This window comes from Eupeodes corollae, chromosome 2 (genome assembly GCF_945859685.1).
Source record: "Eupeodes corollae chromosome 2, idEupCoro1.1, whole genome shotgun sequence".
NCBI classification, from domain to species: Eukaryota; Metazoa; Arthropoda; class Insecta; order Diptera; family Syrphidae; genus Eupeodes; species Eupeodes corollae.
Genome location: NC_079148.1, coordinates 78894136 through 78911338, shown reverse-complemented (window position 1 = coordinate 78911338; position 17203 = coordinate 78894136). Strand labels below are relative to the sequence as shown.

Below are 17203 nucleotides of genomic sequence, written 5' to 3'. Positions count from 1 at the left end.
ATCGTTATCTCTCTCTCTCGCATTACATCCTCATGCGCAGCAGATGGACGCCATCAAAAAATTGTAGAGAGTGTAGAGTTTCGGCCAAAGGCTACAGTGAATTTTCTTCGACTCCAAATTTTCAAGAAAAATTCTCACATTCAAGTTAAAAAATCTAGCATAAATAAATTCTTGTTTAAAAAACTAACCAATGTGGACATATAATATTGTGAATAACTTGTAAATATCTATCGCTCAAATGGAAAAGTAAATTTCAGCATCCCCAGAATCTACTCGCTCTGTGTGGATAAAAAAAATTAAATATTCCTGACGATTTTTTTTCTGTTCATTCTTTGCCTATTTCTGTTTTGTGCCGTTGCCGTTGTCGTCGTCGTCGTCTTCGTCGTTTGTGTCTAGTGAGGCTTCGACTTCCCTCCAAAGAAAAAAACTCATAAGGCCAAGAATCTATGGCAAATTTGTGCTTCTATGGTGGTGTACTGCTGCTGCCTCTAGTGCCTGGCCAGTGGATCTAGAACAAGCTAAAACTTGTTTATAAAAAAGCTATGATTTAGGTTTCTGTTTTTATTTTTCTTCGTTTTATGTTTTATTTGTTTGTTGTTTGTGTGCTCTGTGCTCCACTTGGCACTGTTGACTCAAAATTGTGTAGCATTAAGAGTAGCAGTCAAGTCTAAAAGACAAGAAAAAAACAATAAACTTTTTGGTGGGATAAAAACTGTTACGTATTCTCTTGTCGAAGTCGAAGAAATAAAAGAAGTAAAGCAAAACATGGCAAAGTGGAGAGTTGATTAGAAAAAAAAGAGAAACTAAAAGAAATTAGGAAGCAGGCAAAAAAAAAAAACAGAAACAAAATTGTGAATTTAGTTGTGTTCGTGTTGGCATTTCCTGGAAAGTAGCGCGTTAGCCAAAAACTTGAATTTCTTAAAACAATTATTAATGCAGAAATGAGTTACAGCCAGAAACAAGGTCCAAGCGGTAACAGTGGTAGTGCTCCGAGCAATCAGGCATCGCAGCAAGCTGCCAAGGCGCTAGCTGGTATTCAGCAGCAAATGCAGAACCTGGTGCACGGACAGAATGCACTACCACAATCGTCACAGGCGGGTCTCAATGCATTCTTAACGCAACAGCACTATGAGCTGCTGAAGCAACAACAGCAGCAGTTGCTAATGTCTAATCCCCAGCTGCAGCAGCGCTTTCAGCAGCAAATGCAGCAAAGCAAGGATCGTGGGGAGCCCCTGGCACTGACTCGAACGCCCGCTGCCGCAGACTTGCTCAACAAAACTTACCAGCAGCATCATCAGCAGCAATCCAATGGAAACAACGCAACGGCTTCATTGGCGACTGTCAATCAGTTCCAGCAGCAAATGCAGGCAGCCAATTTGATACAACAGTTACATGCATATCAGCAGTTTCAACAGCAGCAGCAACAACAGCAACAGCAGCAACAACAACAACAGCAGCAGCAACAACACCATCAACAACCACAGCAGTCCCATCACCAGCAGCAGTCGTCACACCAGTTGCAACAAAAAAGTCATGCCCAAGCGGCTTTGGCGAGTGCTTCGGCAATGCAAAGCGGTAAACAGCAACACAATCAACAAATGCAGCAGTCCCAATATGCCCAGAAGTATAATATACCAGCTGCCGCCCACAGCAAGTCGTCTTTGGGTGGAGTGGGTATCCCTCCGCCACCCACGGCCCTTGCCAATCAGTTAAAACCACCTAATCTTCCCCCCAGTACCCAGATAACTCCGATCCCTTCACCGCAGCACGTATCATCAAACAATAATCTATCGTCAAAAAGCTCATCTTCGTCGGCCAAACAAGTGCCCCCATCGATTTCGCTGTTGCCAGCTAAACAACCGCCGGTATCACTTCCGAATGCTCCAGTTGCAGCTCACCTGCATCACCACCTGCAGAACAAGGTGCCACCAATTTCGATTCCAAACCAATACACCAATCCCGCGGTCAATAAAGGCCCATTGGTGAGTGCGATCCCTCCACCTTTTCCTTCGCACTATCAGAAAATGAGTAGTCAATCACAGCCTCAGCCAATGCAGCAAACCCCTTCACCGGCAAACTCTTTTACTGCTGCAGCAATGCATGAACAGCAAGAACCAAAATTGCAAACAAGTGCTGTGCCCTTGACTAAACAACAAACACAGCATCAGCAACAACAGCAGCAGCAGCAGCACCATCTTCAGCGACCACCGCCATCATCTTCGTCGTCGTCGAGTATTGTTTCTATATCGAGTTCGCCAGCTAAAGCGCCCATTGTAAGCCAGGCTAATCCAGAACAAGTAGCTTCTTTGATACCTTTACTTCCACACACTAAGGAACCGACTGATGATGTAGTAAAGGCCACTCCCTCACCACCGGCGGCAGCAGCAGCAGCAGTAGTAGTAGTTCCGCCACCTGCACCAGCAACACTTCCAACGCAAGTACCGGAGCCCAAGTTGAATTCACCTGATCCGGCACCGCCGATAAAGAAACCAATTGAAACAGGTGTCAATAGTTCAGTGGAAACATCGCCCGTTCGGCCAATCAATGAACCAGAGTCAACATCTCCAACAGATCTAGAAGCCAAAAACGGCAATAGAGTTGATGAGGTGACGAGTGTAAGCGTTGCTCCAGAAGTCTTGCTTGTAACCACAAAAACACCTGCTGTGGAAGCTCCAGTCGAGGTTTTGCCTCCATCAGTTGAAACAAATCAGACAAAAGTTGACAAACCAGAAGATAACAAAAATGTAAGAAACCAAATCTATAGTTTTGTTTTATATTCTCATGATTAACAATTTTTTCCTTAAGCTTGATTAAAAATTTCAGAATTGATAAAAAGTGCACACAGCTTTGAGAGTAGCAAGCGGGGAGTTGTCTGGCAAGCTCTGCTAGAATATTGAGAGTTTTCTTGCTGAGGGAACTCTCATTATCGTTTCCACTTGATAGACTTCTGCTAGCATATCGAGCCCTTCCCGCCATTTTATCGTAAGCGACATTTTCAATAAAAAAGAAAACTTAATTACTAAAATTTGCTAGTAACACATAGAACCTTGGAGGCTATTGCTATTTCTTAACTTAAGGATAATTACTAATTTTCAATACTGACTATGGATACAAGTTGTTTCAAGGACCAGCAGTAAGCTTTTAATTTGTCGTTTACGATAAAATAAATTTGCGGGAAGGGCTCGATATTATCATTTGGCTATGTATTCTTACAACCGGAGGTTGCAGCTGCTTTAATTATCGGCACTGTCCTTAAAAAAGAATAAAGAATTTAAAAAAGGTTGGTCAAACCGTGGGTAGATCTTCGTAACCAATTCGGTGCGGGGTCTGCTCTTTCAAGAGAGCTTCAAATTGAAGAACCTCAACAGACCCTCAGCCGTTTGTCAGTTAGTGAAATTGAACTTTTGATACGTTGGACCCATAATTAAAAAAAAGGTACCCAATTAAGGGAAGCCATTAGATAACGTCTTCAGAACACGAGAAGTGTTTCGCAAATTTGGTTAATATTACGCTTTTTTTATTTCTATCGCGAAATGATTTATTCCTAGTTCTCCACAATAAATCAACTGACTCATATTTTTCAATAAGTTTCCAATGTCCACTGAATTGCATGTTTGCTCTCGACAGCAACTCGAAAAATACGAACTGTGTTGGTATTCCCGATTCCGCGAGCTTATCTCGGATAGTGGGAAACACATGTGTCCACTTGCGATTGACTTTCAACTCTCCAGACTGTGTCAACGTTTACTCTCATATGAACACCCTCCTAAAGGTATCTGCATTTTATTTTTGCAAAACGGAGGTTACATAAGTTAAAATAAAGAATGCCTTTTTATTAGATAGACACGGAAGATCAAAAACTCCAATCGACCATCTTTGTCCTTCTACCATTGAGTGTTTTGGCCTACATACATACCTAAATCTTTTTGAATCTACTTTTCTTCAAAACTGCAGATACTTGTCTTGTTAATCCGTCATAATTGATCCAAATTTGTGTTCAGGCAGTACACGCCTGTTCTGATGAGCTGTTATAGCAACGAATTAATAAGGTCTTCTGACAAGCTTTATTCGACAACACTGAGTCCCATTAGTCTGTCTGAAACGGTATAGAATTGGGTTTTCTGACGTAATTTACATTTTAAAAATACTAAAATTGGTATTTAAACTGACTGCAAAATCCAAATTGATTCCTCTCTTCCTCAAATTAAAAAAGTTATGAAAAACTGTTTCTATTGTTATTTTTTAGACTTCGCATTTTAAGACCCTACAAACTCCTGTTTAAAAATCTTGTTAACCACGCTACCAAAAAAAAACTAAAGGTTTGGGAAACATTGGCTACACAACGACCAAACTTAAGCTTATTGACCCTAAGGCATTTTGTTTGTAAAACCAAAGTTTGGCAGGAGGATCCAAGTATCTCAATTCAAAATCATATTTATCACATCTACACATTTAGTCATCCATCAGACCATAACTGATCGTGGTTATGGATATGTGGGACCCTGAGAAAACAGTATACAATTTATTATTTTCTGTTATAAACTTATTCAACGGTAAAATGTTTTAACTTAATGCGTGCAACAATTAAAGCCCTCTGCTTATTTTTACAATAACTTTTCAGAGTCGTGTTTACATATGACCTGGTGAGAGTTCATAGTTTCTGGTAAATATATCCAATTTTCCAAAACATGAAAATTTCGTTAAACATCATTCCGTACTTATTCATTGCAATTATTGCGATTCTTTTATTCTTTAACTCTTCACGTAATGTAAATAGAACCTCATGGTATGCAAATTGACATATCCATTTTTTAGTAATATTTTTAAAAATAAACTCAATTTACACTTCCCTCGATAATCGTCTTATCAATCAAAGCAGATTATAGATCGGACAATGATCTTAGCTGATTGTCTGAAGTCGAATTATCAACTTTTACCCTCCGTTAATAGCACAAAATCAATGTTTTAGTAATAATTCAAATTTTTCATAATTTTAGATACAAGAACTTTGTTCAAAACCCAGGGAAAAAATGGAAAACCAACAACAACAACATACACCAGGCGATGAGAAAAAGAGCTGCAATCCTCCTTCAACAGAAACCCCACATGACACATCTGATGAAAAATCTAAACCATCTGCAGAAGAAGAAAGTCCAGCAAGTGATCTCTCGTCCACAGAAGTCAATAAATCAAATGACACTTCAAATAATACATCCTCATCTAGTGACGAACAACAGTCAAGTGATTTGATCAAGCCCCAAGATATTGTAGATGCACCAGCTCCACCAGCTGAAAAAAACAACAAACAAGAAGAAATAGTCGAAATTCAACCACCACCAAAAGACAAAGAAGAAAATGAAACAAAATCACCAGTAGAAACAGTTCTAGAAATCCCAGATAAATGTGAGAAGCCCGAAACAGCTACCGCCTCGGCTAACGCAACCGAACCCGAAACAGTTGTTATCGTTGAAAAATCTGGGGCTAAAGTTGAAAAAGACGATAAAAAACATGTTGAAAAGGCAAAGGTCGAAAAACCAGTTGCCAAAGCTAATCAATCGGAAAAACCATTAGCAAAATCAAAATCTCCAAGGCAGTCGAAATCAGTGGCTGCTGCCGCAATTTTAGCAGAGGCTTCCGGGCAGACATCTAGCGAAAAGAAAAAAGATTCTTCAGCTGTTAAATCAAAAACAAAAATCGAAAAAGAAGTCGCTCTCGCCCACTCTCCATCACCGACAAAACCCGCCGAAAAGGCTGATAAGAAAAAACCTCTTAATAAAACTAAAAAATCAAAGGCATTAACAACAACACCGTCTACGCCTAGCGATCGCAAGAGCCAACGTCATCGTCTAAAAACTATATTGTATCAGAGTCCGTTGCCTGAATTGGCTTTCATAACAAAATTGTCGGCCAGCGAAGCTTCCAACTCGCCCAAGCCACACATGTCAAATGAGGACAAGTTGATTGTTTTCTACAAGAACGAGTATATGGCAGTGCGTAATGCTGAAGGCAGTTTCTTCCTTTGTCAGACTCTGCAAAACGTGTACCGATCGTCGCCTCGCATAACCATTCGTTGGTTATCGGAGGACAAAAAGGACAACACTGTTTTTATACCAGACTTTTACGATCACACAGATATTGAATGTGTCTTGACGACTGTGGACTTAAAGAAAATCGAGAAGGGTCATCTTAGATTACCCGAAGCAGAAAAAGCTCGGATCGAGAATATTTTGAAAAAAGCAATAGATGTTGAGAAGGGAATAGTTCCCAGACCCGATGTAACTGAGGAAAATCCCGATGGCTGTAAGTTTAGTTTAGATTGTTTTTTAGCTGTTGGCCAATATTTTAATCAATATTTTTTTTTTAATTTTTCAGTGGATATTTCGTTATACAAAGATGAATCTCAAATAGAAAAGAAATTATCGCAAAGTAGTTCTAGAAAAAGGGGACGTTCTGCAAGAATTCGTAGTCAAAGCAAAACTAAGTCACCATCTAAGAAGAAGAAGTCGATGTTGATAAAAAAGAAGAAAAGGAAAAACTACGATGGTAATGAAAGTAATACAACCGATGAAGAGAGTGAAGAGGAAGGCGATGATGACGATGATTCGGATGTTGATATGGAATACAAGCCTACCAGTAGCCGCAAAAAATCTGCTCAGAGCAATGCAACACAAAGTACCAAGTCACTAAGGGCTCAAAGATCGCCACTTGCTAGAGCGCGTGCAGCTTCTCCATTAACCCCGACTACGTCCAGATCCAAAACATCCGTGCCTGAAAAGGTAAGAAAGGCAGCTTTAAATTAATTTTATTCATAACTATACTAAATAAACTGGTTTCTTAATGACACCTGAGTTGTTGTTGTGTTAGTTTACTTTGATATATTGATTTGTTTAAGCTTTATTTAATTTATTTTAAGCTAACTAAAGAAACAAACAAATGTTTTATAATGATTTTTTGACAATTTCATTTCCGGCGCAAAAATACTTCCAATTGAATTATGTACATTCAATAAAATTTTCCCCACAAATAATACAAACAACGTTTTTTATAAGATTATTTCAAGGTTTTTAAATTAAGCGAAATTTCTAAGAAAATTCTTTTACAGATTGGTATAGGGTAGAAGTAGCTCCGACGTTGATTTTACATTGCTGAAGAAAAAACATAGTTTTTATAGATTTTTTGTATTGATCAACCTTGAAACAAATCACCAGACAAATGAACATTTGAAGCTTTGAAAGGATACATTTTACAGAAAAAGAATTTCACAAAAAATATTTAGTGGATGATTTTTCCATTTGCTCTTTTTTTGAATTGGTGAAAAATATAGCAAATGAGATTAAAGTCAAACGTAAAGTTAGGGTGTTTGCTAAACCTGGGAAGTCATCAAAAGTAGTAAATTTCAAAACGGGTATCATTAACTTTATTGCCAATAATTGCTTCACATAACTGAATCACTATCGTCTTGTCAATCGTTTTCAGTATAAGATCGTTCACTAGTCTTGAATAAAATCCATGAACCAAGTTTCCCAAACTTTTTTTTTTTTTTTTGAAAATTAGAATGGAAATTGTGACCATTTGCAAGAAATTTCCTGTTACCAAACATAACTGTCTTTTTTGTTTGTTGACGCCGATAACGATATAGTCCTAATTTCAAACTAAGCTATTTTTGTCTGATGTTAATGTAAATTAATAAATCTAATTATAATACACATACATAACCCAGTAACAAAGAATCATTTGTATATAATTTAGGGATGAGTATCCTTTCTAGGCCAATGTGTATAAACCCAATTAATTACGTCCATGGAAAAGAATATTTTTATTTATTTGTATTTTATGATTTTTGTTAATATTCGTTCCATTAACTTCATGTGGCAAACCATTGCTTTATTTCGGACACTTCGTTTTCTAAAAAGACTATTTTATTCACAGGGGTATAACTTGGATTCAAAAATATTAGTTGTTTTCGAAACTATTTGGGATAATGTGCTTTATGCAAAAACGAAAACCAAGTACCTGTTCTATCATAAGAATTTCATAAATAATACACGCTTTTAAGTTTGACTTCAGTTTATTAAATCGCGATTGATCAACCATTCGCGTTGAGTTCTTCTTAATAACTAACTACGCTAAAATAGATTACATAAGTAATTACATTAAGAAAGTTTTTTAGTATAACAGTCAAAAATGTCTGCAATATAACATTCTTCTCCCTATAATTTAAAGATTTCTTCATAATTCAAAACTAATAAATTTATATTCTTAAGATAATATTTCAGTAGTTAATTAATATTCATTTTATACATATTAGGTAATTAACTACATATTCTTACCTATAAAATAAAATTGTAACATTTTATGTGTATCTATACATGTATTTATATACTTTCCATACATAAATATTCTAAGACGGTTGGAACCGTTTTACAGGTTTTCTTATTCTGGTTGGATATCTTTTAAATTCTTCCACCACTAATTGCACCACTAATAGGTTCACTGAAATCTTGTACATTAAACTCTTTGTCTTTGTTAACCGTTGAAGTTTCTTTCTGGTTATTTTCAATTTTATCATCGACTCTTGAGGTTATATAATCGTCAACTTCTGATTCAAATCTTTCAGGCATTTTATTATTGCTTCTGCAAAGTATAATTTGATCTGAATGCCGCTTTCATCTTTCCTCACAATCAGTTTTCACGGTAAATGTAACAGGTCCTAATTGCTCCTAAACTACTGCCTTCACCCACTTATTCCCTGAATTCCTATAATCTCGAACTAAAACTGATTCTTCCCTCTCAAATGTCATTTCCTTTCTCTCTAAATTCTGTTTTATTTTATTTTGTTTTAATAATATGGGTTCTCTTGGATCTGGCCTTAAGAGATCAAACTTGGTTCTAACTTTTCGTTTTAACAAAAGGTTAGCTGGGCTGTCGTTTGTGTTGAGTGCGTGGCAATTCTATTATCAAACAAAAACCTAGCTAACGCAGTTTCTGAATCTGAAATTTCATTTTTCTTTGGGAAGTTTTTTTACAATTTTAACGGCGCTTTCAGCCTGCCCATTTGATGCAGGGTGATACGGTGGAGAAAAGGTATAATTGATTTCATTGGAATTCATACAAAACTTAAATTCATGAGCAGTAAAAGTTCTACCATTATCTGTTACTATATGTTCAGGTAACCCGAATCTCGCAAATACCTTTTGCAACTTAGCTATTGTATGTTTTGTTTCCATTGATGAGATGTTAAAAACATCGATCCATTTCGAAAATGCATCTTCTAACACCAAATAAGTTTTTCCCCAAAAGGACCTAACAAAACTAGATGTAATCTTTTCCAAACTCCCTTTGGAACTTCCCAAAAATGAGAGCTATCTTTTGGTGGATTTTTTACGATGTTTTTGACATTCAACACATTTTTTTGCAATGTTAATTACTGCTTCATCAATAGAAGGCCACCAGAAATACCCTCTTGCAATTGATTTCATCTTTGTAATTTCTAAGTGGTTAAAATGCAACTCTTTCAAGAGCTGTTTTCGTAACTCTTCGGGAACAATAACTCTATAACCCCACATTACCACCCCTTGTTTTAGTGTTAATTCTTCTTGCCTTTGCATAAACGGCTTTATTTCTTCGTTCACCACCCTAGGCCATCCATATTGTACGTAGCCAACTACATGCGACAATAATTTATCTTTTAATGTGCAACTTTTGATTAGCTTGCGATATAAAATTCTTTGTTCTCAATTAAATTCAGATAAGATTTCTCTTGATTTTCAACGTTAACTTCATAAACGAGAGGAACACGCGATAAACCGTCAGCTACTGGATTATTTTCAGATCTTACGAAAACTAAATCATTGTCATACCCAGACAAAAACACGGAATAACGCTGAAGCCTACTCGCTGCCATCAGAGGAATCCCCTTTTTAGGACCAAAAATACTTAAAATTGGCTTACAATCACATCGAATTGTGAAGTGCCGACCCCATAACAATCTATTGAATTTTATCACTCCAAACACAATAGCCAGTGCCTCCTTGTCTATTTGACTGTAGTGCTGTTCAGATTTAGTTAATGTCCGGGACCCTATCGGCCTTTCCGTCCCCTGCACATTGTGTTGCAGGACTGCACCTATCCCGTACTGGCATACATCACAAGATAGGATCACTGGACTCGATGGATCGTAATGAATTAAAATCTTATTACCTGTCAACAATTTTTTCACCTCATAAAATTTCTTATCAAAATTTTACCTCAAATTAAAAAAAAAAAAGTTCAACATAGGGGCTTCAATGGTTGATAGATCTGGTAAAAATTTTCTATAAAAATTTACAAGCCCTAAGAAAGGTTGAAGTTCGGTTATATTTTTCGGATGTGGCCTTGTCTTTATTGGGACAAATTCCTTCTTGGGAAATACGGAAACACAAAAACAAAAAACTGATGTTGATGATGTATTAGGCATAGCATCTCTTTCCATAAGCTCTATGCCCGTTGCAATTTCGATGACTTTACTGAATGTAAGCTCTTCTTCTTTCTCCGCTCTGAACTTTCGTTTAGCATCTGGATTACGAATGCCACTTACAAAACGGTCTCGTAACTGTTAATTTAAGTGAGTACCGAATTTGCAATGTGTTTACATAGTATTTTTAACAGATTATACATTTTCGGCCCAAAGCAGGCAAGAAGGGTGCTCACTTTATTATTGGTTTAAATACTATTTGCCGTCGCGAAGAATTCAAATCTTTCGATATAATTTTCCCATTCCTCTTCTGCCTCGTTGAATTCATTGAATGTGCCCGTTGCGTTCGTCATAAGCGTTATGCTAGGTGCAACTACCATTTTATTGTTTTATTGTATTTTGCACGTGAACTTTTTAAATTGTACTTGTATCTTTTAGTTTTTTCTTTAAAACTTTGTACACTGAATCACTTCTTTGATTTTAGTTGTTGACCTCGTCGCCAATTTGTTCTATCTTTAGAATTTCATAAATAATACACGCTTTAAGTTTGACTTCAGTTTATTAAATCGCGATGGATCAACCATTCGCGTTGAATTCTTCTTAATAACTAACTACGCTAAAATACATTACATAAGTAGTTACATAAAGAAAGCTTTTTAGTATAACAGTAAAAAATGTCTGCAATATAACAGTACCCTTCACCACCCAAAGTCTGAATAGTTAAAGCAAATTTAATATTGAAGGTTTAAGTCACCGTCCAAAGACTGATCATTCATTCCTGTTTTATTTATCGTAGCCCAAGTCTGGATAGCAACTCGACTTCCAACGGATTCGACGCACTGTCCGATTCCATCCAGAGAATTGTATTCATTTTCCACACAGGTGTTACGGGCGATTTCAATGTACACAGTTCTTTGTGGCCAGACAACACCCGAAAGAAGGTACGTCGAGATTTTTACGGAGTTAAATCTCCTAACTCAGTTAGTTGACTAGCCAACTCGCTTTCCTGAGATTGCAGGTCAGTCAGCCAACATTCCAGACTTGTTTCTTACCTCTGTTTCTAATATATTTGCGATCAGTGTATTATCGCCTCTAGGCGCATTGCATCATATATGCTAATTTCTCATGCCAAAAAAACCCTACGAGAATCGTATGGTAATATGAGAAAGCCAACTGGAGCCGTCTCTACGACTTCTTACTTTTACTTGTCACTATGACTCCCTGATAGTGACGTAGATTGCAGCACAGATATGGCTTCAAACTTAATTCTTGTAGAATGAGAAATTTTGTCCCGAATAGGGTAAAATCTATCAAACCCAAAGAAGACTCCTATTATGCTTCGAGCTGTAAAAAGGTTATTAGGATCAAAGATGTAAGTTTTCGAATAAGCCAAATTTTTGCATGACCAGATATAAAGGCAAACATGTCCCAAAGTCATCTTTGGTTCCTACGTTAAACAATTTGCTTGCAGCTTATTTTGTTGAGTGACATGACTCCCCTGTGCCTGAACGCGTAAGCGAATCCAAGGGGCTTTATTCGTATGCGTACAAAAAAAATATGAAATTAAATTTTGAATTAAATATTTTGACAATAAAAGAAGATACTTTCAAATTGTTTTATGATATAGAAATATTGTTGTTAATGTTTTGTAAAATTTAAAGATAGTTTTTTCATATCCAAATATATTGATTTTACAAAAAACTGCACTTGAAAATTTTTAACGGGTATTAATGGGATATTACCAGTGTGGATCGCATCCCAGCCCCTTTTTAAAATAATAAGAACAAGAAACTGGCTTTTTCTTCTAAAGTAGTACTAGCAGTTCATCAAGATGAGGTTATTTCTGGTCCGGACCTCATATGAAAGGCCGTGGACATTTTCTTTTTCTAGCATTTTGAGAATTGTTTTCAAGTTTCTTATGTTATTTATTAACATTAATCAAAAACTTATTTTTATAAATAATAAAGAAAATTGTGCGTTTTACATTTTGAAGTAATAATTAGTTTATTAAAATAATTGAAAAAAAGCCTACTTTGTAGGAAATATAATTAAGTCGTCATTAGAATCATAAGAAAAACACTTTTTACCTTTCATGATTCGATGATGATTTTTGGTTAATTTTACCAGCAGCCCAAACATAATAAACATGAACATCCCACATTCCTACAAATAACCTTTGAACGTGGAAAACTGTAGTATTGATGTCAAAACTATTCGCAAATATTATTCCAAGTACTTAGTAATTTATATTTCGTGTTTAAGATTTTAAATTCTAACATGACTTTTGAAAGCAATTATCGTCGCTGTCCCATCATAAAAGTGGTGCTACGAATGGTAAACTTAAGTGTGTCACATCTTAACAAAAATATGTATTACAATGAAAAAATGATCAATTGTATTTAAATTATTATTAATAAATGCCCTTGAAAAAGTTGGAAAACAACCAACGAAACGTTGGAAACATTTTTAAAAAAATATTTATTATTTGCATAACTAATAAAGGATTAAAAAGCCCAATTGACATATAAACTGAAAATATTTACTATTAAGTCACTAGTCTCGGATTCAATGGTACTTTTTTTACATAAGTTGTGCGTCCAGGTGGAGGTTTAGGTTGGAAATGTTTCTTTTTATTCAAAGAGGAGGGGAAAAGTGTCCGTTTCTTCGTCACGCACTCTACATAAACAGATGTCTCGATTTCGTTCTTTTATGTGTGTACTAATTGAGTTGTGACCTGTTATTATACCAATCAATAGGGGCAATTAATATCTTCTGCTTTGGAAATTTCGGCCATAGATTTCTCGAAACATAACAAGTGTCAAGACTGATAGTTTGTTTTTTGCAGTTTTAAGGAAACTAGTGAATTTTGCCGGAAATTTTTCAAACTAGTTTGCTAGTTATTTCATTCTCGTCATTATTCATGTAAATTCTTAAATTAAAAGATGTGTTGTGGGTGATATAGCTTAGTTTTGATGGTAAGTTTGCGGTGTATAAAGTTGAATAGCAGAAGTCCTAGTTTACATCCTTTTCGTATTCCGACATAGATTGTTCTGGTTGCTGAATCTTTCTTAGTCATGTTCATTTAAAAATCTTAAAAAAAAAATGTATTTAGGTGTTAAAAAATGTCCTAGTTTCAATAAAAATCCTTTTGATGTCCAGCAATCACGTTATGTTCGATTCCTTTTTGTTGAGTCTTCGAGTAACATCACTGTGAATTCCCGATAAGTATATTTTAAAGTGCTTATTACGAAAGCTATACTGGAACTCTGCCATCTTTTTCTCTGCAGAAGTCTCTTTATGGGCCAATTCATATCTCAAGTATCAGTCAAAGGCCACTATAATCTTACCTAATCTTTTATTGTTATAATATAGACTAGATTTTTTAATTCAAAACATTTTCGTCTAGGGAACTACTTTAAAAACAGCAAGTCTCAAATATAAAATTTTAGAAGGACAGATATAATCTAGGAATAACAAAAATAATAAAACCTTAAACTTCTCTTTAAATTGTAATTTTTCAATGCATTTGATTTGTTTTGTTTCTATTTTGATAGACAGCTTCAGAAAAATCTCGGTTAGAATCGGTACCATGAAGAGTGGCAATAAATCCACCGGTTATTCAGGACCAATCCATGAAAGATCGACAAATCTCTTATCTTATATTTCACTTTAGGAAAGTTAATACTTTTCAATAGCTTTGGTTTTACTTAACTTCCGTACATTATCTCGTACACTTAAGACTTTGTCTTTGCAGTCGTTGAGTGTGTGATACTCTCCATTTAATACAATAAAAATAATGTTTTATTATTTTATTTTTATATAAATAAAGTCCAATAATTCCTTATTTATTAAAATTCATAAAACATTAGGAACTTAAACAAAATTAATGAATTTCTTATTGTTTTGAACAGAACGAAAATCCCACATCAGCGTCTTCAGTGAATAGTAGAAACGATCGAGCTCTCAAACGAAGAGCCGTAGAAGGTACCAATACCAAGGCAGAGATTTCAACAAAAAAATCAACAGCGGTAGCTCCTCAAAAAACAACTAAAGGTAAGAAGACTCCAAAACGTCTGTAACCATAAGTTTTTCAAAATGTTTTATTTATATTTTTTGTTTTTAAAGCAGTAGGAGTAGACAAAAATTCTAGTAAATCAGAAGGATCTGCTGAAGAAGATTCTCCAAAATTGGAGAACAAAACCGCTGTAGTAGCGGCAACATCAACCAAAAAGATTCGAACTGGTGGAGCAGCTACAATAACACCACCAACAGCTCCAACCCCATCAACGTCTGGAACCCGACCAACCAGAAGTCGAAAGTAAAATTATAGCATTTTTCTAGCCTTTCCCTCCGTTATATCAATTCCCCCCAATTTAAGAATAGCCACATTTAGAACAACTTTAGTCCCTTAACACACAACCACATATGTAAACTCTCTTTTAAAGATTTAAGAACATAAAAATTAGATAAGAAAAAAGTTAGCGAGCACCTTAATAAGAAGAAATTAATAACCTCATCAAAGAGGCAGCTAGAAACGACAAGATAATTAAAATTAAGGAGGCAATGAGAACGACGCGACGTGACGGGCGAAGAGTGCTAAAAACATTTAAATCACTTAAGCATTATTAGAGTATTATAAGTAGTTGAAAGTGGTGAGCGCAATCTTTTGATTTTAAAACAGGTTTTGTTTCTGCAATCGTTTTTTTTTTCTTACTTCTTTGTTAAATTTTAAACTTGACATAAAACATTGAATAATTATATTAAAAGTTTGTTTAAGCATATCTGCTCAGTTTATAAGAATAATATTCATACTTCCCCCTTTTTTTTGAATAGATAACAGTTTTTTGTAATCTTTATACATTTTTGTGTAGAATTTATTAATAACCGGACCCTTCACTCACTAAAATAAAACTTAAAATTATACATAATAAAACATAAACATTATTATTATAAGAAAAAGTATTTGTTAAGCTATACAATTTTATTGTACATTTTCGAATTAATGTACAAAAAGTAACAACAACAAAAACAAAAAAATATTAACAAAATTTGTATGATTTATTTTGTATTCTTTTGGGGTAAAGTAAAATAATTATATACATATATAAAAATAAAATATATATCAAGCATATATTTTTCATTAGTTTAGGCTTATATAATACAAACAAAATTCTTATATAGATTTATAATATAAAAACAAACCGATAAACAATTTTAAAAAGAGAGATAAATAATAATAAAAATGAAAAGAAAAAACGCCATTTGTGGCACAAAACAAAAACAAATTTAATAAAAATCTTAGTTTCTTCTTAAAAAAATTAAAGTAAAATCATCAAAATAAAATTAAAACATAAAATCTAAGATAAAACATTTAAATAAACAAACTTTTGAGGAAGTGGTAGTAGTTATCGTTTAAAATTTATAATTAAACAGAGATTAAATGCAATATTTCTGAGCTGTATTGTTTTATTTTATGTCCTTTCTTTTGAATAATAATAAATAAGAACAAATTGATTTTAATTTAAGTTTGTGAAATAAACCGTAAGCAAATACAATTAACATTAACATTAATACCATACTAAAGCATGCGTAAACAAATAATATAAAACAAAGTCTAATAATGTTTCACAAACAAGAAAGTGTTTTAAGAAAATAAAGAATTAAATTCATTTTGAAATTAAAAAAGTATATATATATGTATATGAATATATATTTGTTTTCTTTTTAACCGCTTCTGAATTCAATGTTGATAAGAACTCACGAGGAACCTGGGTCTCAGCTAACAGCTTAAGCCACTACAGAAAATAGTTTTGGAATATGCCTCAAGACCTGAATGGTCGGGAAAGATAAATGGATTAGTAGCTAGTAAGTAGCCTATAAAACACCGTTCTATAAGGAAAATTATTTATAGTCGACATTTTTGCTGGAAACGAAAGTGGCGCATTAGTAAGAATAAATGGACTTACATATTAAAGCATACAGCACGAATTGTAAAGTAGTGGTTTTTTTATTTGTTGGCCTGCCCAATGTCCAAACTTTCTTACCTTACCTATTGAGAACTTGTGAGAAGGAGTGGAAAAAGGGTTCAAGGAATTCTGAAGAACTTTTTCAAAATATGAAGGTGGTATGGAAAAATGTATCCCATCAAGCTGCCGCACCTAGGTCCAAAGTATGCAGAGGCCTGATTATGGGGTTCGTGGCGAATCGTTTTGCTAACGAGTTTGCCATTTTTCAATTATTGCTTTCGCTTTCGCCTTCTTCGGTTTGAATTCAACCAATTAGGGAATTCGATTGCGAACTTGAAATGTCATAATTTTTGTTGACGAGTGGAAATTCAATAGCTTTTTTGTGGCGGATTCACAGGCGAAAGAGTGTTTATTATTATTCACTGTTCGATTTCGTGGATTCTTTCTTGATTGTAATTATGTATATAAAAATATGAGTTAGCTTTATTTTAAAAATATAAAATTTCGAATAAATCACCGAAAATTTCACAAATTCAATCAAAACAAAATAAAATTTTGTTTGGAAAGCTGTTTAATCATTGGAATACCAAACCAAAAGTGTCAAATGACTGGAATATGGGAAGAACTATTTTCGCTTCGGCGTTAATAAGGAAATACGACGCGAGTCGAATTGAAAAAGAACCGCAGTAGTATTATAATCAAATTTAATAAAAATTTCTTAGGATTTAATAATAATCACTTAGTAACAATTAAAAATAATTATTAATATGTAATACTGGAAGAG

The 17203-nt window shown here is 34.6% G+C and overlaps 1 protein-coding gene across 2 annotated transcripts; it reads left to right on the top strand.

Moving 5' to 3' along the window:
- Window positions 1–73: 73 nt before the first annotated feature.
- LOC129944623 (putative mediator of RNA polymerase II transcription subunit 26) lies at window positions 74–16159 on the top strand. 2 transcript variants are annotated; one of them, XM_056054187.1, is made up of 5 exons: window positions 74–2744; window positions 4998–6300; window positions 6373–6776; window positions 14365–14506; window positions 14582–16159. In XM_056054187.1, exons 1-5 carry the CDS (start codon window positions 942–944, stop codon window positions 14773–14775), a joined length of 3846 nt encoding a protein of 1281 aa, XP_055910162.1. In that variant the 5' UTR covers window positions 74–941; the 3' UTR covers window positions 14776–16159. The 2 variants fall into 2 exon arrangements, with proteins under 2 accessions (XP_055910162.1, XP_055910161.1); XM_056054186.1 differs by having other exon boundaries at window positions 14579–16159.
- The last annotated feature ends 1044 nt before the right edge of the window (window positions 16160–17203 follow it).

What these genes read in the sequence shown, in the direction of transcription:
- LOC129944623 (XM_056054186.1), top strand. Translation starts at nt 942, where the DNA reads ATGAGTTACAGCCAGAAACAAGGTCCAAGCGGTAACAGTGGTAGTGCT. An exon ending in TGAGGAAAATCCCGATGGCT is followed by an intron (nt 6,301 to 6,372) that starts GTAAGTTTAGTT and finishes TTAATTTTTCAG; the next exon opens with TGGATATTTCGTTATACAAA. An exon ending in TCCTCAAAAAACAACTAAAG is followed by an intron (nt 14,507 to 14,578) that starts GTAAGAAGACTC and finishes TTGTTTTTAAAG; the next exon opens with CAGTAGGAGTAGACAAAAAT.